We start from the raw sequence: 26,635 nt of genomic DNA on the forward strand, positions 1-26,635 counted from the left end.
TTTTCACAACATCACTGGCTACATTCGTTGTGTGTGTGTGTGAGTGTGTGTGTGTGTTTTAAACCGCTATCACTTATCAGCGACTGCAGGAATCAAGATTTAATGTGTATCTGCATGGCATAAACAGTAATCATATCAGGGCTGAGCATGCAGGAAGACGCTTATCTTATCAAAATCAAGCTGACCTATTGTATCTTGTGTGTACGTGATATCATCAATGAGACGATTGACTTGATCCGTCGTACTGCCGCTCTCAAGTCCAAAGGCAATATCCGATTGGCTCGCGTACCTCAACGCACCTATGCGGGCTCCCCCTAGCGATCCATTTTGAGATATCTGTGAGTTATCAAGCAGAGGAAGGATTAGGGGAATTGACGCATGAGGTCCTGCAGACAGCGTGGAGGAATCAATTAATTAACATTGTTTTTAGCAGCGCATCGGTCACATTAGCTGCTGCATTTCACATTCTCTGCATGCTGAATCTTCAAAAGACATGATGGTTGGTCATTTACTATATTATATAAACACACATTATATCATTATATCTTTTCTTCTTTTCTTCTCTCTGTCGATATATGTATATACATATATATATATACAGCAAAAAAAGAAAGTGAACACTTTTTCAAGTTTATATTTCTCATAGAATATTTGGCTAAAAATTAGTGTATTATATACCATATTGAAGGTAATTTGATTGGCTATCGGTCTAGTAGTCAATATAAAGGGAAACTTTCAGCATGAGTGAACACCTTTGCTTTTCTCTTCCAAGGCACAAAAGCAAAAAATAAAAAAATGAACAAGTTGTCATTCATCTGCAAGTGCTCTTCCATATTACAATAATAACAAAAGACCAATTTAACACAATAAGACACATTAATTACGTTGCAAAAATAAACCTTTGATAATTGATATCTTTGCAGCCCAAAATATCAACAAAGGTCAAAAATAAAGGAGAAAAAATGAAGAATCTTTGGTCAAACCCAAACTCAAATGAAATAAGAGAAGAAGCAATATGAACAAAAATGGTAGAAATTTCAATCTTAGATGATATTTGGTCTTAAATTTATCTCATGAATCCTTAGATTACTATATAAAAAGAGTAAAATAAAGAAATTCTGTTCATTTAATCATCTTTATGCCATTTCTCCCTACTTTAGTTTCCCATTTTCTTTTTGTTTGTTGTTATAAAGTGATAAAGAGAACACACTTTTGTTTTTGCTATTTAATTCATGTCTCTCATTGTGATAAACTGGCTTTTTGTTGTCATTGTTATCTTGAAGGGCATTGCCAAATGAAAGACAACTTGTCAAATTTTGCAATTTTTACTTTTGTGCCTTGGCGGGCAAGAATGAATGTCTTCACTCATGCGTAAAGTTCCCTTTAAATTAATCTACTTACATGATAGCCAATCAAATTACCTTTAATATGGTATACAATACATTGATTTTCATCAAAATCTTCTATAAAAAATATGACCTCGAAAAAGTGTTCACTTTCTTTTTTTGCTAAGTGTATATGCGTGTGTGGGTGTGTGTATGTGTATGCATTATACTTTTTTTTTATTGCTAGTCTAATCTTCAATTCAATCTATCTTAATTGAATCTTCATCTATGCATTATACTTTATATTGATATCAATATGATTATCATAATTTATACAAAAACGTTTTCGTGACTTTTAAACAATTATGTATTCAGGAAGCGGAAGATATGAATTTGTAGATCCTAGTGTTAGAACAGCAAGTCAGTGACAACCTTACCATGGGGAGAATGTATGTACACAATGTGATGATAAAAGAGCAGATGCAACATAAGCAGAGAATTACATGTAGTCAATGAAGTTCAGTGGAATAAAGGGTAATAATAGGTAATCATATGATGATTAAATCTCTAGAAAGGCCAGCTTTTTCAAGTCCATTTTTGATTGTGTGTCACGCAGCAGAATAAATCCCAGCTGCAGTAGAAGCAGTAACAAACAAACAAGCAAACAAACAAACAAACATACATACATACAAAAAAGCAGCAACAAACAAATTAAAACAGAATAAAACAAAAAAAGGCAAAAAGAAATGAACCAGCAAACAACATAGAATACCTTTAAAACTAGACCCTTCGCAAATCGTTTGGCAAGTAAAAAGTTATAATCCCCGATGCTCCCCGAAGAGTCGAAGGCGAACCAGATGTCGATGCCCCGGCGGTTATTAAGGTCAATGCTACGTCGACGTCTGCTCCCAGCCCTGTTAGTGTCGTTGTTCGATTCCCACGAGCCACTTTCAACGGCGATCTCGTCGAAAATTTCTCCCAAACCCTGGTTGACGATGGGTGATGGATCGAACTCGTGCCGTTCTGTAACAGATTTGAGTATATATGTGAAAGAGAAACGTGCTTCAAAAGCATAAAAGGAAACCAAAACCTAAATATGAATATTCTAATTCATGAAATTCTTTCATTGAGATGTTTTCATTGCAACTGATTGACAAATTGCCCTTATACGTCGATGTAGGACAATTTGTCAATCAGTTGCAACTAAATATGAATGTTTAGTGAGTAAAAGCATCAATATTAGGAAGATACATCAATGAAAAATTTTAGGAAAATATGACAATCTGTTCAAAAATTATATTCGAAGTTTTGGCACCGTCTCTGCTGGGTAACGAAATACCTTATGAAGTCATTATGGACGATAACATAAAGATCTAGAACAGTGTAGAAGGTAAATTCCACAAAGTTACATTTCTGGAAATCCTTACCCTCCATCAACGTGTTACTGACATAAACTATTAGGATAATTTATTGTTAATATAACAAAGTGAAATATATCTAGAATTTTCTGTATATCTAACGAATTTATAACTTGAATCGATTGTCTGATTTTCTCACCCTTTCACGGATAAATGCTCTATTCATATTGGTTCTTTCACTCAATCCACATTATCCGGGATTTCACTTTCCTTTATTCTATGTTAGAGGAAATCCACCCAAAAACAAATAAAACTTTAAAAGAAAAAGAAAAACATTGCCTAAAGAACAATGCAAAAATGACCACAATCGGATGAGAAATAACGAAGATATGACATTGTGAAATTTCATTGTTTTTTCCGAAAAACATTCTTGACCAGTCCTGATATTCAAATCAGCAAGTTTACGATGTCATTCTCTCACATCTCTTATTCATGTTATATACAGAAATGACAAAAATCTCAAATTTCAGCTGCATAAATACAAAATTTGTCTTAAAACCATCCAAAAAAAAAGAATCAACATAAACTCTGATATATCTTGGTATGATATATGCTTTATTGCACAGCTGAAAATAAAGATTTTTCCAAATTTCTTGTGGAAGATACATGTAAAATTGTGAGGATAATGACACCAACTCACTCATTTGAATATTCATAAGGACTGGTCAAAAAATATTTTCCGAAACTAGATATATCGCTACGGCGACTGATATGCCTCCGCCATAATGCATGGTTCTCCTAATAGGTCTATAGTACAATGTTTTGACAATGTGTGATGACAGTTTCACACAATTGGCAAAATATTAAAATGACAGGTTTGACACAAACGTGCTGAATGTTCACTTTCCTAGAACTAGGTTCAATTGGATGAATGATTAAAATGTCAGAGTGCAGGTATTTGGGGAACTGATGATTTTTACTTGACTTTTGACCCTTTTATAAGTTTATGCATTGAGTAATTTTCAAGGTATTGAGAAAAAGTATAATTTCAGTATCAAATGGGAAAAAAAGCATTATCTAAACCTGGCCTTTGACCTTTGACCTCACAGTTCCAAAGAGAATCACTGTTATGTTGAACATACATAAATATGTAAGTTTCATGATGATACCTTGAGTTACTTTTGAGATATGGAGGAAAAAGTGCAATTCAGCACTTTCACTTGACCTTTGACCTTTTGGCAAGAAACTTCCCACAGAATATATATTGGGTAATACATGTATACATCAAGTTAAAAAAAAAACCACCTTCAGGCATTGCATAAATATAAGGAAAGTAGTGATATTTTGAGGAGTTGACCATGGCCTCTGACCCCCTGACCTTTGAACCATGACCCCCAACTTCCCTAGATAATCACTGCCCATTGGAACAAGCATATATACTAAGTTCCATGAAGATACCTTGAACCATTTGCGAGATACGGAGAAAAACATGAATTTTGAACCTTTTTTTCACAAAATAGCCTGTGACCTTTGACCTTTGACCCCGTGACCCTAAAATCCAAACAAAGTATTATCCCCCCAGGATATACCCTCATACCAAGTTTGATGTAAAACCACCACACGGTTCTTGAGATATCGACAAAAACAAAACGGGACGGACGTACGTACGTACGGACGGACGACCCGAAAAACATATAGTAGGGCAGATATGTAACAAAAATTGGTCGAAATGCTCACATCCGGCGGAAAGTATGAAATTTGGCATATAGGGGTATTTTGGGGCGCTGATTTCAAATATTTCCGGATCCAAGAGATCTGACCATGGGGTCGGCCGCCATTATGAATTCCAATATGGCCGCTTTCACAAAACAAATTCAAAGATCCCTATCTTCAGTTCTGAATGACCTGTGGCACCAAAATTTGGTACACATGAGCGTTTTGACACATTGAATTTGATGACAGATTGATTCGGAGTGTCTGACAAACATCGAATGGCCGCCATTTTGAATTCCAATATGGCCGCCTCGACGAAATATTCAAAATCCCTATCTCGATTTCAAAGTGGTGAGTGACCCTGAAATTAGGTGTAAACAAGTATTTTAACATACTGAGTTAAAATATTAACTGATGTGATGTGTCTGACAAACGCAATGCCTGCTATTTTGAATTCCAATGTCGCTACGAAGACAAACATCACGACTAACATTCACGAGCATGTCAAAAAGTGCAGCAAAAAGGAAGCATAATGCACCTTTCACTGACGTCACGATGTAAATACATCAGCGCGCACTCTATCAGTTACAAACGCGCGCTCAATCAGGTAGCCTAATTTACAAACCCGAGATAGAGATTTTCAACACTCCAACATGGCAAATATGTATAAAAATTCAAATTGGCTGCCGTGCAGCTTGTCAGACATATCAAATAAGTCTGTTATTGAAGTCATCATATCACCATTCTTTTATATATCAAATTCCAATGGCTAATGTCATTCAGAACTGAAGATAGGGATCTTTGACGGCGGCCATATCGGAATTCAAAGTGGCGGCCGACCCCGTGGTCAGATCTCTTGGATCCGGCAATTTTTGAAATCAGCGCCTCAAAATACCCCTACATGCAAAATTTCATACTTTCCGCCGGATGTGAGCATCTTTTTCACATATCTGCCCCACTAATAATGCCTCCGGCCACTTCGTTGGCGGAGGCATAAAAAGGTGAAATTTCAAGATGTCACATCTTCATTACTTCTCATCTGAATTCTGTCATTCTTGTATCTTTCTTTAGTATTTTTTTTCTTTTAAAGCTTTTTATTTTTAATTGTCTCGTCTCTTTACCTCTATTTCTGTTTCCCCTCCCTCCCCTTTTCCCCTTCGTTTATCCCGCACACTTGTAGTTAAGTTCTTCGCCTATTTTCTTTTTCTCCCTGTGAGGTGGCCGCTTAGTACAAGCACAGTCTCTTGAGTGGGTAGCTCCCTTTTTTTTTCGCAGGATGTATAAATATGTTTTTCGAAAAATGCCTTACTTTGTAATGACTACTGACAAATGTTATTCTTTGCTATCTACATATTATTCCTACAAATGCATGACGAATTTATACTTTCCATACATTCTGTTGACAGAAGTGAAAATAAAACCTTCGAATTGAATTGAATAAGTTCATTTGCTTTTGAGGTCGATTTCTTCTTAAAGGACAAGTCCACATTCATATACATGTGGATTGAGTGAATGCAACAATATCAGTAGAACACATCAGTGAAAGTTTGGGGAAAATCCGACAATCCGTTCAGAAGTTATGAATTCTTAAAGTATCTGCGCAATAACTGCTGAATGAGGAGACTAATACAGTGTATGATGTCACATGCGTACAACGGTATAAGGAAAATAAAAAGAGAATTCCACAAAACTTTACTTTTTGAATAAAGTGCACATTTCTTCGACTCGCTACTGACGCATGTTAAGGGAAATATTATTCCCTTTGCCTTCTGAGAGAAGTCGAGTGTTCTTTTGTTATGCGAGAAAAGTGAAAATATGTTGAATTTTCTTTATACTTTCTTTATATCGTTGTACTCACGTGACATCACAAGCTATGGTAGTCTTCTCATCCAGCCGTGACTGAGCAGAAACTTCAAAAATTCAGAACTTTTGAACGGATTGTCCGATTTTCCTCAAACTCTCACTGATGTGTTCTACTAATATTGCTGCATTCACTCAACCCCCATGTCTATGAAGGTGAACTTGTCCTTTAAATAATCTTGCGTTCATGTCAAATGAGCGTAAAACTCCGCACGATCTCTATGCAAGTCATGGAAAATGACTACAGTATTTAGAGATGTCTCTCATTCGAATGGCTGCCATGAGCAGACAGCATTGAGGTAGTCCCCACCAAATTTTCTTAGCCTTTGAAGGGGAAATCCAGTCGAAATGTAAGTTAATCTAATAAAAATTTGACTGAAATCGGATGAAACATTATGAAGTTATGACATTTTGAAATTTTGTTAATTTCTGCCTACAGTTCGTGTACAATGGATATGAATATGCGAATGAATGAGCTAATCATATCATAACCTCACAATTTTCTATTGATCTTGCACAAAAAAAAATGACAAAAAATCATTGTTCTGTCATTGAAATCTGAAACATGATGTTATTCCTGATTGAATAACATCTGAATAGTAATCAGTTTGGAAAACCAGGATTTGAGCCTCGGGCATAATGGCCTTTGAATGAAAAACTGGAAATGTCAAAATTGTATGCACGAACTTAATGACAAGTTTTGAGGGTATGACATGCTCACTTTGTCATTTTCATATTCATATTGACCGTTCAAGAACTGTTTGCTGAAAAGTTAGCGAAACTTCAAAATGTCACTACTTCCTCCTTTTTCACCCGATTACGATCAAAATTTTCCAATTGAACTCGTAAATTCTACTCTTTCTTATCAGACTAACTTATATTTGGACTGGATCTCCCCTTTAAACAATAACACTTTAAAGGTCCAATTTACCTTTGGGATCAGTGATTTTAAAAATGTTCAAGATATCACATTTGATACATATGTGTAGGTCTGATGTATCAGAAAACATCCTACCATATACAATTTTTTCAATAAAGCCTAAAATATAAAGAGATATCAGTATTTTCCTCAATAAACCATATCTGTAGACAGTTTAATCTGGAATCATTCTTATTATAACTATTGTTCACATTTTGTGCATTTAACAAAAATTATGTGGACTCAATTTTATACAGTGGTTGTTTCTATCCCTAATTCACATTTTAGAACTATATTGAAGCACTAATGCTGGTTTTTTTTATCTGCAAATGGTAAATTTTGTCTTTAAGTCTATTAGTGTACATCTCCTTGGCTTATAGGCCCTAGTGATGTAGAGTACATGCTCGTGTTCCTTTTTTTTTACTGTATATCTGACTTCATAGATGCAGATTTATCGGCATACCCAAACATCTCGGCATTTCTCCGGTCCATTCTTCATTTCTATTACAGAATCTCTCCCTCGACCCGACCATTTCGTAGCGAGGTTCGTTGTTTTCGTTCACATCATGGTCGCACCGGAAGTACACCGTCTCGCCGATCTTGAACTGAGGTTCTACTCCCTTTCCTCCACTCAGGGAGTACATTGACCCGTGGATTGGGTTACCGAGCGCTCTGCATTCGTAATCTGAAAATAAGCACAATGAACAATCAATCAAACAAACAAGAAATTAACTTCCAGCACGTTTTGATATAATGATGGATATAATAATAATAATAATCAATAATGATAATAATTGTTTTGGATATAAACTCCAAATTTTATTGTCCAAGAAAGGAAATTCTTTTTGCCCAATTGATCGTGGGCCCGGCAGCCACTGAGCAGCGCCAGATCGACGTTGCTCTAACCTTTTCAACTGTTGAACGGCAAACAAGGTAGCAGCAACTCCCATCTTTTAACGTCTTTTGGTATGACGCGGCCGGGGTTTGAACCCACGACCTCCCGATTGTGAGGGCAGCCGCTCTACTCACTGAGCCAACACATCGGTCCATATAATTTGCATGTATTTGGTGCAAGTACAATAAACACATTTCTAGTAGTGTGCCATCAAAGTTCTATAAAATAGATAGATTTTTACAATAACAAATATACATACCAAATCGTGTGTAGGAACATTCTAGTGTTTTTGACAATTTTCTAGATACACAAGGAATGTAACAGTCATGTCATTACATGAGAAATTTTATGTTTATTTAATAAAAATTGGTTTTGAAAAGAGTGACATATGTAAAATAGAGTAATTTCAATAAAAGGTAGGACCCGCCTTATATTACGATTGCTTAATTTTACAAAATTGCTCTCAGGATGGTATGCTCTGCATTATCTCATATGTGTTTTCTTGGTATCTCACAAAAAAATAAAAGCCCAATTCTCATCTCTACCCAATGGTTGTCACCCCTTTAATACGCACCCTCTCTGTGGCATGACGTGAGCGTGCCGTTCCATGTCCCATCCGCCTGACACACCCGCTCGCTCGATCCCAACAACGTGTACAAGGAATTGCACCTCAGTGTCATCTTCGTACCGATGGTCATCGAGGTATTAGAGAATGTCACGTGTCCATTTCTTAAATGATCTCGTCCTGGGTAGGGACACGTGACCACTGTAAGCCACAAAATGAATGAGAAAAATGGAAATAAAAAAGGAACATAACCGTAAGACAGAAATGTAACTTAATGGAAGTTGCGCTTACAGTATCTCTCAAAGCATGAATAGACGACAGGACGCTTAGGACAGCGTTATTATCATCACCTTCCACACATCCTAGCAGACTATTACCCAAGGAAAACATAGCAAACATTACACTTGGTGACCTTTGGGGGACTCCCGGGAAGGTAATGTGGTATCCATTATCTCCAACTGGCAAAATTCTCTAAGAAAAATAGGTTTAACTTTTCACTTTTATACCAGTGTCACACTGGGAGCGCAAGACCAAAGACCAGAATGGTGCGTCCATTGCGACACTGGTCTGAGTGAAAGGTGAAAAATTGCACTCGTAAAGGTCCTCACATAAGCACAGTATGACGCTGGTAAAAGGTGCACAATTAAATCTACATCTTTTCTTAAAGTGTAATTCTGCCAGTGTTATACAAAATTATACCACCCTCTTTCCAGAGGAAAATTAAAATGTGAAAACAGGCCCCAATTTTAGTCCTCTCCACACGCTGTCCCCCATTTTCAATAAACAAACTTGAAAGTGCATTCGTGCATTTATATCATAATTTCTCAGAGTATTTCTGGCTTTTGATAGTAAACATTTTTTTTTCTTCGAAGATTCTCTTTTTTGAACGTTCTGTGTGTCCGTGTGTGTGCGTGTGTGTGGGGGGGGGGGGAGCACCCAATGAACAAATTTGAAACTAGGGTTACCAATATACTAACTTGCTCAAGAGAAATCATGTTTTGTATTATTATTATCATCATTTTTTTTTTTTGGGGGGGGGATGAGAAGCATGGGGCCCATTTCTTTTTAATCCTCTATCACCCAACAGGGATGCTTCCTGTCAACTTTCGTGAATATTCACCATGGGGTTTTCAAGAAGATGAAAATGTGAAAATTTGGCACCAATTTAGCCCCCCCCCCCCCCATCGGATCTGTCATTAACACACCTAAAAGTGCAGCCACCAATGTGACTCATAAAGTCATAGTGTAGACTGTATATTAAATCTCTGCCATTTTTTTTTTTTGGGGGGGGGGGGGGTTCTAAAGAAGGAGATCAGGTGGTAAAGATCCCTCAATATTGGGGTTTTCAAGTTTGAGGAATCTTAAACCATTTATTGAACAAATTAAGATCCTCCCTAAGAATTTTCAAATTTTGTAAACAAAAAGTTTACGCATGACGGACGCCGAACGATGAATGATAAAATTAGTTCACTAAGCGTTTGGTTCAGGTGAGCTTAAAAATCTTTCACTTGTATAATCGTTTGAAGTAACTTTAAGACAATCATGCTGCATGTAATTTCAATTCTTTTACATACATTTTCTAATACAGGATTTTTGAACAGGTATTTGAACATTCTAAAAAAAAAATCGGTTCATCCGTTATTGCAGGCTACATGGAAAATCAGATCAAATAAAATGAGAATAAAAACGTAAGATGAAAATTATGTTTTCGTTGTTTAAGAAGGATTCATAATCCAAATATAGTATTAGGAAAGGGGAAGAGATGTAGGGAGAGAGAGAGAGAGAAGGGCCGGTGCATATAGGCCGAAAATGTGCCAGGGACTCAAATATTGCTCCACATTGTGTTCCTAATCACGAGTCAAGATTGCGGAAGAATTAGATATCATCATCAATTCGTGTTGAGGCTTTTCTCGGGGCCCTCCTTTCAACATAAGTTGAACCTGACCTACTACTGCAATGCCTTTGATCTGGTTTTCGTTGGAACGATTCTCTTTGTATCTTGCCCAAATCACTCGAATTCAGTTTACAGTGATTTGAGCTTATTTGATTGAGTTGTAGGATTACGGTGGCAAAAAAAAAAACATGCTTTACTCGAAAAGAACACTTACCGTACTTCTTGCTTGTATCAACAAGTTAATAAATCTTCAAGCAGTCATGTTTGATTTATAATCTTTAAACTGAAAGAAGATTGTATACTTCAGTTCGAATAATTACTGTTATTATGTTTGTTTTCTGTTCTTTGATGGTGTATAGGATTGTTTACGCCTGCAAGAACTCTGTCTATATGTATTTTCGCGAATCATGACCTATAGAATAAAGCACATCACATACCAGCTTTTCGACTTGTTGCCCTGTGAAGAACCCGCAATGCTGACAATGTAATAACGTATGATGTGAGACAGATGACCACGCCCTTCACCTGTTAGTCTTTTTGTTCTAGTGATTTCGTCATGACATTCCCTTGGCTGACGACTTGTACGAAGGCTACATGTTGTGAGGCATAATGTTTATATGGCCAAGGATTTTTGGCCCGCAGCCCGCACAGCAACTTACCCACACAACTAGGCACACGATCGCTCCAATATCCGTCAACATCTCTGTTGTTGCGGGGGTTGCACACTTGCCAGCTCTTTCCTGCCAGACGATATCCACTATCGCATCGATAACTCACCGCCTGATCAGCAAATATTAAAGGTACATTCCAGACGATTTTCATAATTTCACATCATGTAGTACATAAATCAACAACTCCATGCATAGATTTATAGAATTTATTGTGGTTCTTGAGTAGAGATACAATACTTTGAAAAACCTTAAACAATTTACACTGAACAAGGATGATGACATAGGAGGTTCACATAATTATTTCAGAAAATGTAGCAGTGTAATTCCATTACAATACCGCTTGCTTGCGAGTTCACCTGTGTATAATCTATGCATGCCTTCTTATTTTGTTCTGCTTCCTTGAGCCCCAACTCATGCATTCTTATGGTGACTCTGCCATGTCATCATCCTTGTTCATTGCAATTTGTTCTAAATTTTGAAAATATTCTTATTCTTCATCCCAATTATCACAAATTCTTAAACTCTGTCCTGAGTAAACTAATTTATAGTTGTTCAAACGAAAAAAACTGAAAATCATCCAGAGGTGTGCTTTAACATAAACTATGACAATGGGGATGTTATTGTACGAACAATGCCCGCTAAGCAAATTCGGGGTTCATTCGTACCGACAGTCATGCTGGTTTTTTGATTTACTGGGATAAGAATCTGTGATGTAATGGTTATTCCTGTATGGCCAGCACATCCATCTGACATCATACGCAATATTTAAACTGTGCCGCGTGTTCTCCGAGTTGCATTTTGCTGCCAAAAATTACATTGTAATGTTTGGCACTGTGTTTGGTAGCGAAACTAAAACCAGGTACTTATTTTCAGAATACGAATGTATTTCAAAAATGAAAACACATTTTCAAAATGCAAGTATATTTTCACCAAACCAATTAACAGCAAGCCGAACCAGGCCCAACACACATGACAAAGGGTTTAATTTCTGAGAAGCGACCACTTCTACAAACATTGTGATACTTCAGAGACATGATGGGCGTGATGGAGTGATAGATTGAAGAATTAGGAGTGACAACTTGTTCAGCCTATCTAATCTGCTTACCTTGTGGCATATCGTAGTTTTGTGAAAACATTTCAAGATTAAAATTCCCTCTTTATACCATTCTTAATTTATGTCAGGCATACATGACATTTTTGCCATGATCATTAAGTAAAATTGTTTTACTGTTATACCGATTTGAAAACAGGTGGACATTTTCTTTGAAGGGGAATTAAAGACGATTTTCATAATCTTACATCATGCAGCACATAAGTAGATAGTGCCATGCAAACTATGTAGATTTTTGGAATAAATCTTATTGAGGTCCTTAAGCAGATAATCTGATAATCTGAAAAAACCCAAACAAATTACACTGAACAAGGATTATGACATAAGAGACTCACACATTCCAGTAATATATTCAAGTAATTTTGTTCTACTTCCATGAGCACCCAATCCTGTATCCCTATGGTGCAGTTGCTTTATGTATCATCCTCGTTCACTGTCTTTTGTTTGAATTTTGAAATAATTCTTATTACTTATCCCGATCACTATCAATTCGGTTTAATTCTCTGTGCCAAGTATAATCAATAACTTTATAGATGTTCAGATTCAATAGTCTGAAAATCATCTTGAGATCTCCTTTAAAACCGATCATTCTGTTCTTTCAAGCTGAGTTTGCAAGTATATCTCTATAATTATGACACCGTTTCATAATCAAGTTCTAATTCAAAATACAAAGTACCTACCTCTCCGACGAAGTACGTTCGGTTTTGGGTGTCGGATCTTCCATGTGGTATGGGCTCAAGAGAAGGAGGCTGACAAGTGACCGCTTTTGGAATGAAAAGAAATTGTTACTCGAAGAAAGATGGATTGACCCTTGACCTTAGTGTAATACATGACAGTGTAATCTAAAGACGGTGGAAATCTCGATTTAAAGGGGACCTCCGGATGATTTTCAGACTTTCACATTTGAACAACAATAAATTAGTCAAACGGAGTACAGAGTTTCAGAATTTATGGTGATTGGGATGAGAATGTTTTCAAAATTTATAACAAATTGCAATGAACAAGGATGATGACATGACAGCCTCACCATAAGAATGTATGGGTTGGGGCTTAAGGAAGCAGAACAAAAGAAGAGGGCATGCATGGATTTTACACAGGTGAACTTGTTGAGCAAGCGGTATTGTAATGGAATTACACTGCCACATTTCTGAAATATATGAGGCTCTGATGTCATCATCACTGTTCAGTGTAATTTGTTAAAGATTTTCAATTTATTGGTTTCTCTGCTTAAGGAAAACAATGAATTCCACGAATCTGTACATGGAGCTGTTGATTTATGTACTACATGATGTGAAATTATGAAAATCGTCCGGAATGCCCTTTAAAGTATTATTTTGCATTTGCAGATGGATAAACAGATATAATGCTTTGAAATAGTTCTAAGACGTCAGTAATTGATATGAATTTACAACGTGAACATGGTAATTAGTATAATTGATGGTAAGTATTGCTACACATACAATATACAGTATCTATTTCTTCTCTTTTAATTCATGTGAGTGTGCTCCCGTCATAACACGGTTTTAACGAAATTTCGGTTACAATGAAATAAAACTTCAGGATGGAACTTTATCCGCTCTATGTATTGTTTATTTGTTCGGTTATAACGAAATTTCGATATTACGACAGAAAACTGCTTCGATATAAAGAAAACTGACAACAGTTTTCTGTCGTTATATCGAAATTTCATTATAACCGAACAGTAAAGTGTATAATGATGCATACATGATAATTTTGGAACCTGAACGTTGATTTCGTTGTAGTGAGAATTTCGTGATAACCGTGGTCGCTGTAACGTGAGTGCATTGTACCATGGCTTCCGGTTTGACGATATGCGAATGTCAGGGACAGAAGGGAAGGGGATGGGGGAAGGAGTGTCGTGTGCTTACTGAGGCATTCTGGGATTTCTCCTGTTGGTACCCATTCTCCGTCGTGGCATATCAGAATGTAGTCACGGGACGGCACAAAACCGATCGGGCATTCGGCAGAACACACGGAGTGCTCCGTGTACAGACCGTCGATGACGTGTCCCGTTCCCGCTCTCAAACTTGCTGTCAAGTTTGGCCATCAACGATTTCCGGCGCCTGGCATGATGGGGGATCTATAAGAGTATGTCGCATCCAGTCAGTTCAAATTCAAGGAAACGAAAGATTGCTGCTGGAGTCTTACACCAAATTTCAATTTTGCAAAATTCATGAATTATATAGGGCAAGACCAGTTTGATTTTTCCATGCTTTTCAGAGAAAATCTTGTCCAGTGTTGTTATTCATGTTGTGACACCATCACACTGCCAAGAAACACCGACTGTATAATAAGGTTATCACGTTTTCTTACATGCTCCTATACCAGTGTATACTAAACTTCCCTGAAGCAAAGTTTGCGATCTTATTCATTAACAGAGATGATGACGGTACACTCACGGACGCACTCCGGTTCATCGCCACCATAAGTCCATTCCCCATTGGAGTTGCAGGTCGCCATCGCTCTTCCGAGAAGATAGAAACCTGGATTGCATCGATACACCGCTCGACCACCGGCCCACCTTCCTCGGACGCGCATGAAGCCGTTTTCGATCTGGCTTGGTGGCGGGCAAATCGTTGGTGCTTTAGGAAACCAAGACAGAAAACAGAATTAAATTCGAAATACATGTATAAGCAAAAGGTAGGAGAACCGTTTAATGTGAAAGTCTGTCATTACCAGGCGTTGCGTTGCATATTCCTTAAAGGAGACCTCCGGATGATTTTCAATTTTTTACATTTGAACATATATAAATTAGTTATACTGGGTACAGAGTTTCAGGATTTATAATGATTGGGATGAAAAATATGAATGTTTTCAAAGTTTATAACAAATTGCAATGAACAAGGATGATGACATGGCAGCCTCAACATAAGAATGCATGAGATGTGGCTCAAGGAAGCAGCACAAAAGAAGAAGGCATGCATAGATCACACACAGGTGAGCTTGCAAGCATGCGGTATTGTAATGGAATGACACTGCTACATTTCTGAGATATGTGAGGCTCCTATGTCATCATCTTTGTTCAGTGTAATTTGTTTAAGGTTTTTGAAAGTACTGTTTCTCTGCTCAAGAACCACAATAAATTCTACAAATCAATACATGAAGCTGTTGATTTATGTACTACCTGATGTGAAATTATGAAAATCGTCCGGAATGCCCCTTTAACTGGAAGGCTTCAAACCAGGGAGGGGTCGGGGGGGGGGGGGGGGAGTGGAGGGAGGAGGGGAGGCAGCTCATGAAGCGTTTTGTCTGACTTTTTTTTTTTCTAATAAACTTGCTCTCGGCCAATCAGACATGTCAGATGAAAAGATATCAGTAGCTTGAGGCAGTTTGTCAGAAAAAAAAGATATCTGAAAAGACCCTTCATGAAATGAGCCAAGTTTGCTGTTATTGCAGGGGCGGATCCACTGCCTCCCCCCCCCCCCACCTCCCCGTAAAGGGGTGGGGACAAAAATATTTCTGGTGCCTTTTCCAGGTTTCATTTCTTTCTATTGTTTCAACAAACAATAAAGGGGGTGGGGTCGTGCGCCCCCTTCTGGATTCACCACTGTATTGTCGACAATGAACACAACAACCAATCCGTTCTATATAAAGCAAAGAAAAAAAAAAGGGGGCAGGACCTTCAACGTTCAATGACCGAGCATTTTTATTTCTAAGGGGACATTCATCAATATGGATATCAATATATATGCATATCATCAATTTTAGAAATCGACCTTTTTCAGCAAAAAAAAAAAAGAGCACACAATAAGGCAAAGTCTAAGACACCCCTAGAAGTCTGGAAAGCAGCAGAACAAACCTCGACACACGGCTCTCCCGCTCCATCGTCCGTTGGGTTGACACTGGATGAATTCGTCTCCGTTGAGTTGCGCGGTAGGGTTGCACAGCACTCTTACAACGAAATTCACTGGCAGATATTCTTCGCCATAAAATGAGGAATTTTGGTACTCATACCTGCCGTGAAGCAATGGCCTCGGTCGCAGACAACTGGTGCCCTCTTTTCAAATTAATTCAAAAAACAAACATTAAATCAAGCGAACAAAGAACCAAATATCTTAAAGGTACCGTTTACCATTGGGTAGGCAGTGATTTGATGCATATAAGCCAGTTCGGAGTTCCACTCTGCGCATGAGCAGAAAAAGGTCATTCGGACCAAGAGGCAAGTTGGTTTTTAAAGTCACTGGGATAAGCGTCTGTGATGTATTATTATGTATAATGATTATTCATGTAATCCTTATAAATGCTGCTTGCCAGCACATCCACCTGACAGCAAAAATAGTATTTGGAAATATTGATAGAAAGAGGTTGTTCTTACATTCAATGTAAGATAATGAAATGGATGCTTTCCCAAGTGTTAATTGACGGATCATTCTGGCCATATGGTCTATGCGAGTTCATTCTTTGTTTAAGAAGGATTGATGAATACCATAAATCGTTGCGTAAAGCTTATGCATTATGTCGCTCTGAAAACGAGTGAAGAGCCCCTTAACCGACTGAGAAAAAAGAAAGGTCATTCGGACCAATGTGCCCATGAGCTAACTCCGAACTGGCTTATTGTTGTGTAGGTCAGTTGTATTACAAAAAAAAAAAAATCCTGAGACATAAAAATAACCCAATAAAGGCTGAAATATAAAGAGATATCACTATTTTTTTTCTTATAAATCATAACTGTAGACGGTTTACTCTAGACACAGTTTCATCATAAATATTGCTCATATTTTGCATAATTACCTAACATTGATTATACTGAATAACAATTTTACGTTGCTTGTTTCTCTCCCTAACTCACATTTTACAATTATTTAAACGCACTAAGCTGGCTATTTTTCCATCTGAAAATGGTAAATAATGCCTTTAAGCTTTTGAGAGCATTGGTATCGGCCTAAATGACAGCATTGTAGCAGAACGATGGTTAGAACTAGTAGACATAATATGCCAATTCCGTTAAGACCTGTGCATTTTTGATTTGTGTTGCGGTGTCTGGGTTTCACCACGCTTTTTTCAGTGTGCTACTGTGTCACATCCACCATTTAGGAAATAACCATTTATGTGCTTTGACACTGGTGTAGCCGGGGGGGGGGGGGGATGGGGTGGTCGCCCTCCCCCCCCCCCTAAGATTTGGACCGGGAATTTGGGAGGCGGAAAAAAAATGCGTGTATACTGTATGCATGCACATGAAGCGGGTCTCCTTTGCAACCTTTCATCAAGATATATATATTTTTTTAATATTTCACTCAAAGTGTGCACCAGATCGTTGAATTGCAATTCAAAATGTGCAAAATCTCTCGTGCTTAGGAGGGGGTATCCCCCTTCCAAACCCTCCCCCTCTGTGCCTCTTTCCCTAGCTTAGTAGGCCCTACACTTTTTAGATTTACAAAAAAAAATTATGAATAATTCTGAGTGCACAAGACTTATCACTTATATTTCGAAAACTAAAGGTTCCCTCATGTATAAGGGGAATTTCCCCATTTAATCGACCCTTTCCTCCCTCAGCCCCCGACCAGTTTTTTTTTTTTTTGTGTGTGATTTCCCAAATGTTGATTCCATCACGAGATATCTCAATTTCAACCTTAAAAAGGCAAAAGCTCCATCGGAAGGGAAGGGTGGAGATAACACTCACCCACGCCTTCTCCCTGCTCGCCCGCCCCTCCCCCCCCCCCTTTCGCCATGCATAGAAGTAGACTGTGGCTATACCCAGATCGCTTTTTCAATTCTAAAAATGCAAAAGCTCCGCGAGCGGGAGGGGGAATCCCCCTTCCCCTAAGCTCTACCTCACTAGACTTAATACATACACACAGATGGTGCACATTCGGAATAAGAGCTAAATTCCGTGATTTTAACACTTCGATGAAAAAGTATTGCACCAAAAATTTGCACCAGATCGCTGAATTTCAGGTCTGAAAACGCAAATCACCTCCGTGTGGGAGGGGATATGCCCCTATCTACACCCTCGTGTGTATGCTTATTCTGCTTGATTGCTGAACAGACAGCGTTCATGATATTCAGTGTAAGAATTAATACAAGAAGATTATTTAGATGATACCATTTTATAGGCAAATTGTTCAATGATAATCTACACTAAAATATACTGCAACCTTAAACAAGTGGGACTGTTTCAACTCGTTAAAACACGCAAAACATGCATCAGATTGCACCATTTGTAACATCAAAATGCAAAAAGTTCTCACGTGGGAGGGGGGATACCCCCCTCCCCACACCCTCCCCTCCCCCTTCGCTCGCTCCGCTCGCTCGGGTTCAGTCGCGTTCATGATATTCAGTGAAAAGAATTAACACAAGAAGTGTATTTTAATTATACCATTTTATAGGCAAATTGTTCAATAATAATCTACATCAAAATATACTGCTACCTTAAACAAGTGCTACTGTTTCACGTCGATAAAACGCGCAAAAACATGCATCAAATTGCACCATTTGCAATATCTTAATGCAAAAAGTTCTCATCGTGGGAGGGGTGACACCCCCTCCCACACCCTCCCCTCCCCCTTCGCTCGCTCCGCTCGCTCGGGTTCAGTCGCGTTAATGTATTCAGTGAAAAGAATTGATACAAGAAGTGTATTTAAATTATACCATTTTATAGGCAAATTGTTCAATAATAATCTACACTAAAATATACTGCTACCTTAAACAAGTGGGACTGTTTCACGTCGAGAAAACGCGCAAAAACATGCATCAAATTGCACCATTTGCAACATCTAAATGCAAAAAGTTCTCACCGTGGGAGGGGTGACAGCCCCTCCAACACCCTCCCCTCCCCCTTCGCTCGCTCCGCTCGCTCGGGTTCAGTCGCGTTAATGTATTCAGTGAAAAGAATTGATGCAAGAAGTGTATTCAAATTATACCATTTTATAGGCAAATTGTTCAATAATAATCTACATCAAAATAAACTGCTACCTTAAACAAGTGGGACTGTTTCACGTCGATAAAACGCGCAAAAATCAAAATGCAAAAAGTTCTTACCGTGGGAGGGGGGGGGGGGGGGACACCCCCCTCCCACTCCCTCCCTCCTCGCAGACTAACCCCCCCCCCCAAGATGAAATCCTGGCTACGCCGTTGTGCTTTGAATACCAATTTAGTGCGTTGGACACACTGTCCACGGTCCCAGATATATATATATGTAATTGTCATTTATCGGTTTCTATATGGAACGTCATCTTTCCTATTTATAATGCTTAAGATTACCGAGGGAAATATTACGGATGGGATTGCTTTTTGATTATGACATGATAACGTTTGCGGTGTGGACGCTGAAGGGATAGCGTATATATATTGCTTGATTGAGATTGGCGTTCTTTAATTCATTTTTGGTGAGACAATGAGAATTAAACTAGTTATGAAATCTCAGGTAGCATACAATTCCGCAAGAATGACGGAGATATCTAAAAACATGGTTTCTTTACATAAAGGTGGGACCCGCCTGTAATTGGGACACCTTTGTTTTTGGATATCTCAGACATTCTTAGACCGAGTTAATAAACTTTGAATTCCTGTTAGAATTGCTCTTTCATACTTCATAAGTGGTTTCTCACAATCTTACACACACACACACACACACACACACACGCACACACACACACACACACACAAATCAAATCTTGAAGCCCCATCTCACCGAAAACTTACTATGCTATCCCTTTGAGCCCATACTATTAAACATCAATATCAACATCAGCAACAACAAACACAACGAAATCACTGGAGTAAAGTGTATTCTGATAGGATGAAAAACTTGTTCGACTGAATTTTAGTTGTCTACAGTTTTTTTTTTTTTTAATATTCAATTTGGCCAATATCTCTGATTTAAGACTTCCACTAAGAGCTGGAAGAAAGCATAAAAATATGCAAAACTAAAAGGGAAATAGGTAAATTGGAAAGCTAATTCAGTGAAAATGAATAATGATTCGATGTAATCAGCATTCTTCTTTTTTTTTGTGACACACTCTCCAAAGTCCCAGACACAGAAAAGATTGTCCTTTATCGCTTTCTATGAAACTTCACCTCGTTGAGTAAGGTTTCTCAACGAGTAGGCCTAAAGAGTCACTTCTTTGTGTGTAATTTTTTCGTGTGAGTAAGAAGTAAATGATCAATCTATAAGCTTGAACTGTCCGAGCAAATAAATGAAAATCTTCGTAACTTTTGTAGAGGAAACTCACCGACACCTTGTCCCAATGCCAATGCGGTGAGCACCAGCAAGAGCGCCACGTACGTCCCCATATGTACAGGGTGAAGCTGTGATTCTCGTCCCGCTGCTCATGAAACAATAGGTAAATTGGTCATTTGTTTTTTAAAAAGATTGCCATTATGGTCGCAGAAACAAACAAGAAGGCAAAATTGCGAGTAAATGCCTTGTTTGCAGAGGTCGAAGTTGTAATTTTGGAAGCAAAAACACGAAATACAATATCGAGGCAGCTGCCACTATACTGTCGCTTGTCTGCAACACAAAAACAACACTAATACATTTGTACTTGATTGCGAGTCTTGTTTGCGGAGTGTGTGGGGTAATAATGAGAACTGTTCTCATTTACTGTATACGTTAATTATCCAATCAATATATTTTGTGTATATGAGCATTCCTTTCCTGTCGAAGTGACATGATAATGTTTATTCGACAAATTATCGATTCCTGTCGCTATAGTAATGAAAAAAAAAATAGACAAAGAAGAGGAAGAGGAGGCAGAAGAAGAAGAAGAAAAATGTAAAACAAAGACTGACTTACTCTGATGTCGTCATGATGTATTTTTTTTTTTAAATATAAGGTAGTTAAAGATAAACAGCGAAATGTCGATACGAAAAATAGAGGCGTTCGAGGTAAAAGTTTTGGATCGTCTTCTTGTCTATACATGCCTTTCATTGTTGTGACGAGCATTTTCGCTTTGAAAGAATTATATTTGCAAAATGCAAGGCTCGACGTTAGCCGTATATTGCCCGGTGACCTGGGTGGCAAAGTTGTGGGACAAAACGTTTCATGAAATGCCCCCACTGGGTGATAACGTCCGGTGCCACAAGACAAATAGATATTGGGCCATCACTCTTGGAAAGTCGTATGTTTTGGTATGAATGCGTATGCCTAGGTTGTATGTGTTTTTCTTATAAAATCCAGAATAGGGAAGAGTAAATAGCGGCTCAGTGCTTGAATGTTATTGCACGCATTATTGAAAAAAAGAAGGTGTTCTCTTTTCAGAAGGTTAATACATCCGAAAATGAAAAGAAGGGGAGTACTAAAGGATCTTTGAATTATTCAAAAATTATGTGAAAAGTGAAAAGACTGACAGTGTTGGATTCATGAAAAAAAAATCAAAACACATGAACATTTTTTCAAACAACTCGTTTTACATACATGAAATGACGAAGTCAGCTATATGTACTTCAACAGCGTGTTGGTGTGTGTGTGTGTGGGATGAGGTCTATTTTTACACCATTATTTTCTATCTCTCCCGGATTTGATTGTATTTTTTTTGTTCCTTTTTTGTTTCATTGGCTTATGTACAACCCTTTCTCGTGTACGCTTTTTATGGACTTACATAATCTTGGTTTTATGTTCCCTCTTTGTTACCGTGTTTGTAACTTGTGTTTTTTACTCAAATTGTATTTTGTATACGTGATGCAGGGCCCCTTGGCAGAGCAGTTCCGAGTGAGCTGAAAGGGCTACCCTGCTAAAAGAAAACTGAATGAACAAATGAATAAATAAACAATTAATAAATAAACAGGAAGTCTTTCAAAAAGTGAACTAACTGTAAATGACAATTAGGGCATATCTTTTTTTTTTTTTAAATTCGGTTTTCGGATAGGGTATTAACAAATAAAGTGCTATGTTGAGAGTATTATCTTACAAATAAAGTGGTTTGTTGAGAGTATGGTTATCTTGTTTTTTAACTGGCAAAAAGTCATCGAAAGTTCTGAATAGGTTGTAACCAGTTTATGAAGTTTTTTAAAGGTGAGTATGCAGTATTGTAACTTGATTCTTCAATTATGACAATTTAATGTATGAACTTATCATATATGTATCACCATCATCTTCTTCATTATCATCATCGGACTTTCAACTCTAGCATACCGCAGGGCGAGAGGTGATATGATTGAAGCCTTTAAATTATTTCATAAATATGATCAGGAAGTAGTGCCTGACTTGGGTTTAATAAAAAAAAATGCACAAGAGGGCATAGTAAAAAATTATATGTTTTTCGATCACAAACCACTACAAGAAGAAATTCATTTTACATGCGCATCAGGAAACCATGGAATAACTTACCTAGAAATTCAATAGATGCACCCAGTGTCTTCAGCTTTGAAATTGGTTTGGATAAACTCTGGGAAAATGAACCCATAAAATTTAAGTTTGACGCCACGCCACCTGGTCACTTCCCAGCTCATCTTAAGGACTGAACCTGGATCTGAATACAGAGGCTCAGCCTGCGTTCAGAATCTTCCATAGGTAGGTAGGTAGGTATCATTACCATCACCATTATCAGTACTACTTCTAATGATATAGCTGTCTTGAAAATGACTGGAAAATGACTGGAAAGCTGCATATGTGTCGTTGACTATACAAATCGGACGGAAACCCTTCTGGTTCTGCAGAATTTACACCATTTTGCCAACCCGTGATGGAAAATGTGCGAGTCGATCGTTTCGCGTTTGTCCAGTCGACTGTTAGTCCCGGCTGTGTAACCGCGCGGGGTATAGCGACACCGGAGTAGGCATTCAATACGTCAGAATATTCCATACTTTTCAAGTAATCCAACAAGACGACAAGTATCGTATTTCTCACCGAACTACTTCTGACTATGTGAGTACATCGTATATTGTGTTGACATTGCATTTTGGAATTCTCCCTGAATTCCCTTCCATTTTGTCATTGTGTTTTAACTTACTTCTCCACCATTGCCACAAATGGCTACCATGAAAACCAATGGCTGTGTTGGAGAACCTGGAACAGACACATTTAAGTACAAACTATCAAAATACGTGACAAAAAAACAGCCTCGTTACTGCCGCCAAAAATGCTACAATTGGATCAGAGGGAGAAGACTGTGATACATTAACCAGTGAACTTTGTACAATGTATCCCTTGCCAAACGAAGATATATGCCGCCATTTTATCTTAACCAGCAACAACGACAAGAGCGAACAAAGCGAAAGTACTCCACAACAAAAGGGAGCAAACACATGCAAATGTGGTGCTATTGGCCCTCAACTTGCTCTTTTGAAGAAGCAGGTTGCATCACTAGCTGGGGCTATCGACTCTCCTATTGCAACCGTGGACCCTGTAAACTCGGTCAAGGAAGCAAATGCGTCATTGAGTCAAGCTACAAACAAGAATGCTGATAATGATGCTGCAGCGTGCCCAACTATTGATAATCTGACGCACCAGATTAATGACTATCGAAAAAAGCAATGGGAATTATTCGCAGCCCATTCAGATGCTACTGTGCAAGAGTGCTCACAAACTATAAACGCCGACGGACCAAACAAAGCCGACGTCCTTTTGATAGGCGACTCTGTAGTAAGACAGGTTGAACTCCGTGCTCGGCGCTCGGTTTGGTTGTATGGATGGCGATTATATCTGCCACCGGAAGTATATAATATATAAGGTTGGCGATAATATTTCTGCCACCAGGAATATATGTTGTATACGGTCGGCGATAATATATCTGCCACCGGGAATATACAAGCCAATACCGGTGCCGCGGTACATAATGTTTACTGGTGCGTAGCCCCGTCCGTCGCCGCGCATACACTGTAGTAATGCATGGCCATACTGCCGCGTACTCCGGTAATCGGCGTATGTGCCAACACAGGCTGACGGACAGCACAACCCCCAACAAACGTGCACGCACGCACCAGCCGCACGCACGGAAAGTTCACCTGGAGGGCAAAATAGAGACCAACAGACAGACGGACCCAGGACAGACGACTTGAAGGACATTTCCCGCACCTTGACTGTTCCCCGTCCCGGTCCTGGGACGCCACTGACATTACTGCAAGTATTCACTACCTTGTACCTGCACTTGGAAACGGGAGCAGCTGCTCATAACGGTAAGCAGAGGCTGAGCATATTTGCCATTTGTGTCTTATTGTAGTATTAATTCGGGCATAATAGTAATTATTCTGATAGCGTTTGTTCCCTAACACCCTCGCCACCTCAACTAGGGAAAAACGCTACAATGGCGACGAGGATGTTCTTTTTTTGAACCCGGGAGGGAATTATCTTAGACATTTTGAATTTGCCGCCAATTTACATGGGCGGCAAGGATATTTGTTCTTTTTCTTTTCTTCTCTGAAAACCCTAAGAAACTGTAAGGTAGCTTAAGGGATGTTAGTATTTCGAGTATTTTTCAAGTAATTTATACCGACTCTTAACGAGTTTGTTTTTCAAACATTTGAGGCTTCTTTCTAAACAAATTAGTTGTATCATTTTTTCCGGTCGGGAACAAATACCGGCGCTTACTGCTGCCGGTTGTCTTTAATTCGTAACATTTTGTGGTAAATTCTTGTCTTGCCAACCCATTACGTACGGGTGTGGCAGACCAGAAAGTCACAACAGAAACAGGAAAAAATTCTCTTTTTGGTTTACGGAGAAAGGAAATTGTTAAATTTAGGTAAATTAAGTTTAGTTTTATGTTAGTTAAGTGGTGATTTTGGGATTTTTCGTAACATTTGAGTTCACGTGCGGATGCCGCTATTGTTTGGAAGCGCGCCGTTTAGACCAGGTGACCTAAGATTCGCGCCGTTTTCGTTCCCGCGGTCAAGTTTCTTTTGTTTAGCTCCTCTTGAGCATCCACCTGTTGGTTTGGGGAGCTAAACAAAACCCCAATCCCGCACCGCACCGGTGATCCAGACACGAATGTAAGTAGCAATTTGAGTTATTTTGTATTTTGCTTTCTTATACTTTCTCCGTATTATACCCGGCTGCTGAAGTGACGTTTTGTGCATATTCGGCAATCGCTATAGTTGGTGCGTCGTCCTACTGGACTTAACGTGTTCCGAGATTTCTTATTTTTTCTTGCTTTTTTCTTTCTTTCTCTTTTTTCGCTGAAGTGGCGTACTATAAGTAATGTGATACATTCGTTAGCCTGATTTGTAGTAACACAGATTCATGTTCATTTTCTGTTCGTTTTTCTCACTGCACCTTACGTGCAGGCTTATACACTAGACCGATTGATTTTAGCGTAGTCGCACCGTTTAGTGTCGAGCGCTCGCTTTGTATTTCTTTGTTTTCTTTTTTTCCGCTCAGTAACGCACTGGGGTAGGAAGTAATACGAACATTTTGACTACCCAATTCGTTGCTTATATGGTACGCCGTACACCTTTGTTTTTTCTATTTCGCTTTACTTTCTTGTTGAAGTAAAGCTGGTAAGATTGATTTGTATGTGATGTATAGCAGTAGTTTTTTTTTTCTCCTGAGTAGCGTTTAATTCTTTGTGAATTATATTTCTTTTGACAGCTCGTTGTTGATTTATATAGTCACTTGTGATTTTTTTTGTTGTTGTTGTCGTTCTCGCTACTCGTGTATAACTAGAAGGGTTAGATTTTCCCTTTCTGTTTATATACCACCGTGCAGTGTGAGAATCGGCAGCATATTCAACGCTTGCCGTACTTACATGCTTATATGCGTTTTTCGTTTTCCGATTCGGATAGATTTTTTTTTCTTTCTCTCTCTCTTTCTCGGATAGTTGGATTTTCGCGGTTGCTTGCGCCGTTCGGAATGACCGCGGTAAATAGATCGCGTTGAAACCAGGCAATCGCGGCATCCTTATATGTTTCGTTTCTCGCATTTGTATTGCAGCCTTATATACTTTATACGTTTGCATGTTTGCATTTGTACATTGTTGTATCTTTGTTTGGCGCGTTTGATGATTGATTTTTGATTGCTTTGAATCGCTGGTGACACATACGTTGTATTCTTTCATGCAATCTTCTTTCATGCTTTTCTTGACGCTTATACATGTATTTTCTTGATGCAATTCCTATTTCTCTAATGTTATATGCTTTTTGCATGCTTTTGCTGAGAGTATGATTACATGTTGTACACGCAATTTCTATTTGTTGCTGCGATTGTTTGTTGCGAGAATTGTTTGAAAATAATTCATGTGTTTGTGTTCATTTGATAAAGTGATTTTTGAATGCGCATTTGTTAACGTTCCACCACATTTTGGACGTCCTAAAGTGATTGTAATTTCACTATAAGGGATGATCCAAATATTGGAGGATATATATTGATTGCTTTATCGTATACCTGTATTTGTCTTGCTTTGCTTCTTTCTCCAGTTTCTCCTTTTCTTTTC

The 26,635-nt window shown here is 38.4% G+C and overlaps 1 protein-coding gene across 1 annotated transcript; it reads right to left on the minus strand.

The window, feature by feature from the left end:
• Positions 1–135: 135 nt before the first annotated feature.
• LOC139721822 (complement factor B-like) lies at positions 136–20,564 on the minus strand. Its single transcript, XM_071633144.1, has 7 exons — positions 20,504–20,564; positions 14,732–14,914; positions 14,201–14,362; positions 8,645–8,836; positions 7,639–7,860; positions 2,098–2,348; positions 136–336 (listed from the first exon to the last, which is right to left on the minus strand). The coding sequence occupies exons 1-7, from the start codon at positions 20,562–20,564 to the stop codon at positions 136–138; spliced, it is 1,272 nt and encodes a 423-aa protein (XP_071489245.1).
• Between the last annotated feature and the right edge of the window lie 6,071 nt (positions 20,565–26,635).

The sequence above is a fragment of the Diadema antillarum genome, unplaced genomic scaffold (genome assembly GCF_040938485.1).
Source record: "Diadema antillarum isolate AM-2024a unplaced genomic scaffold, OU_Dant_1.0 scf00000151, whole genome shotgun sequence".
Taxonomy (NCBI): domain Eukaryota; kingdom Metazoa; phylum Echinodermata; class Echinoidea; order Diadematoida; family Diadematidae; genus Diadema; species Diadema antillarum.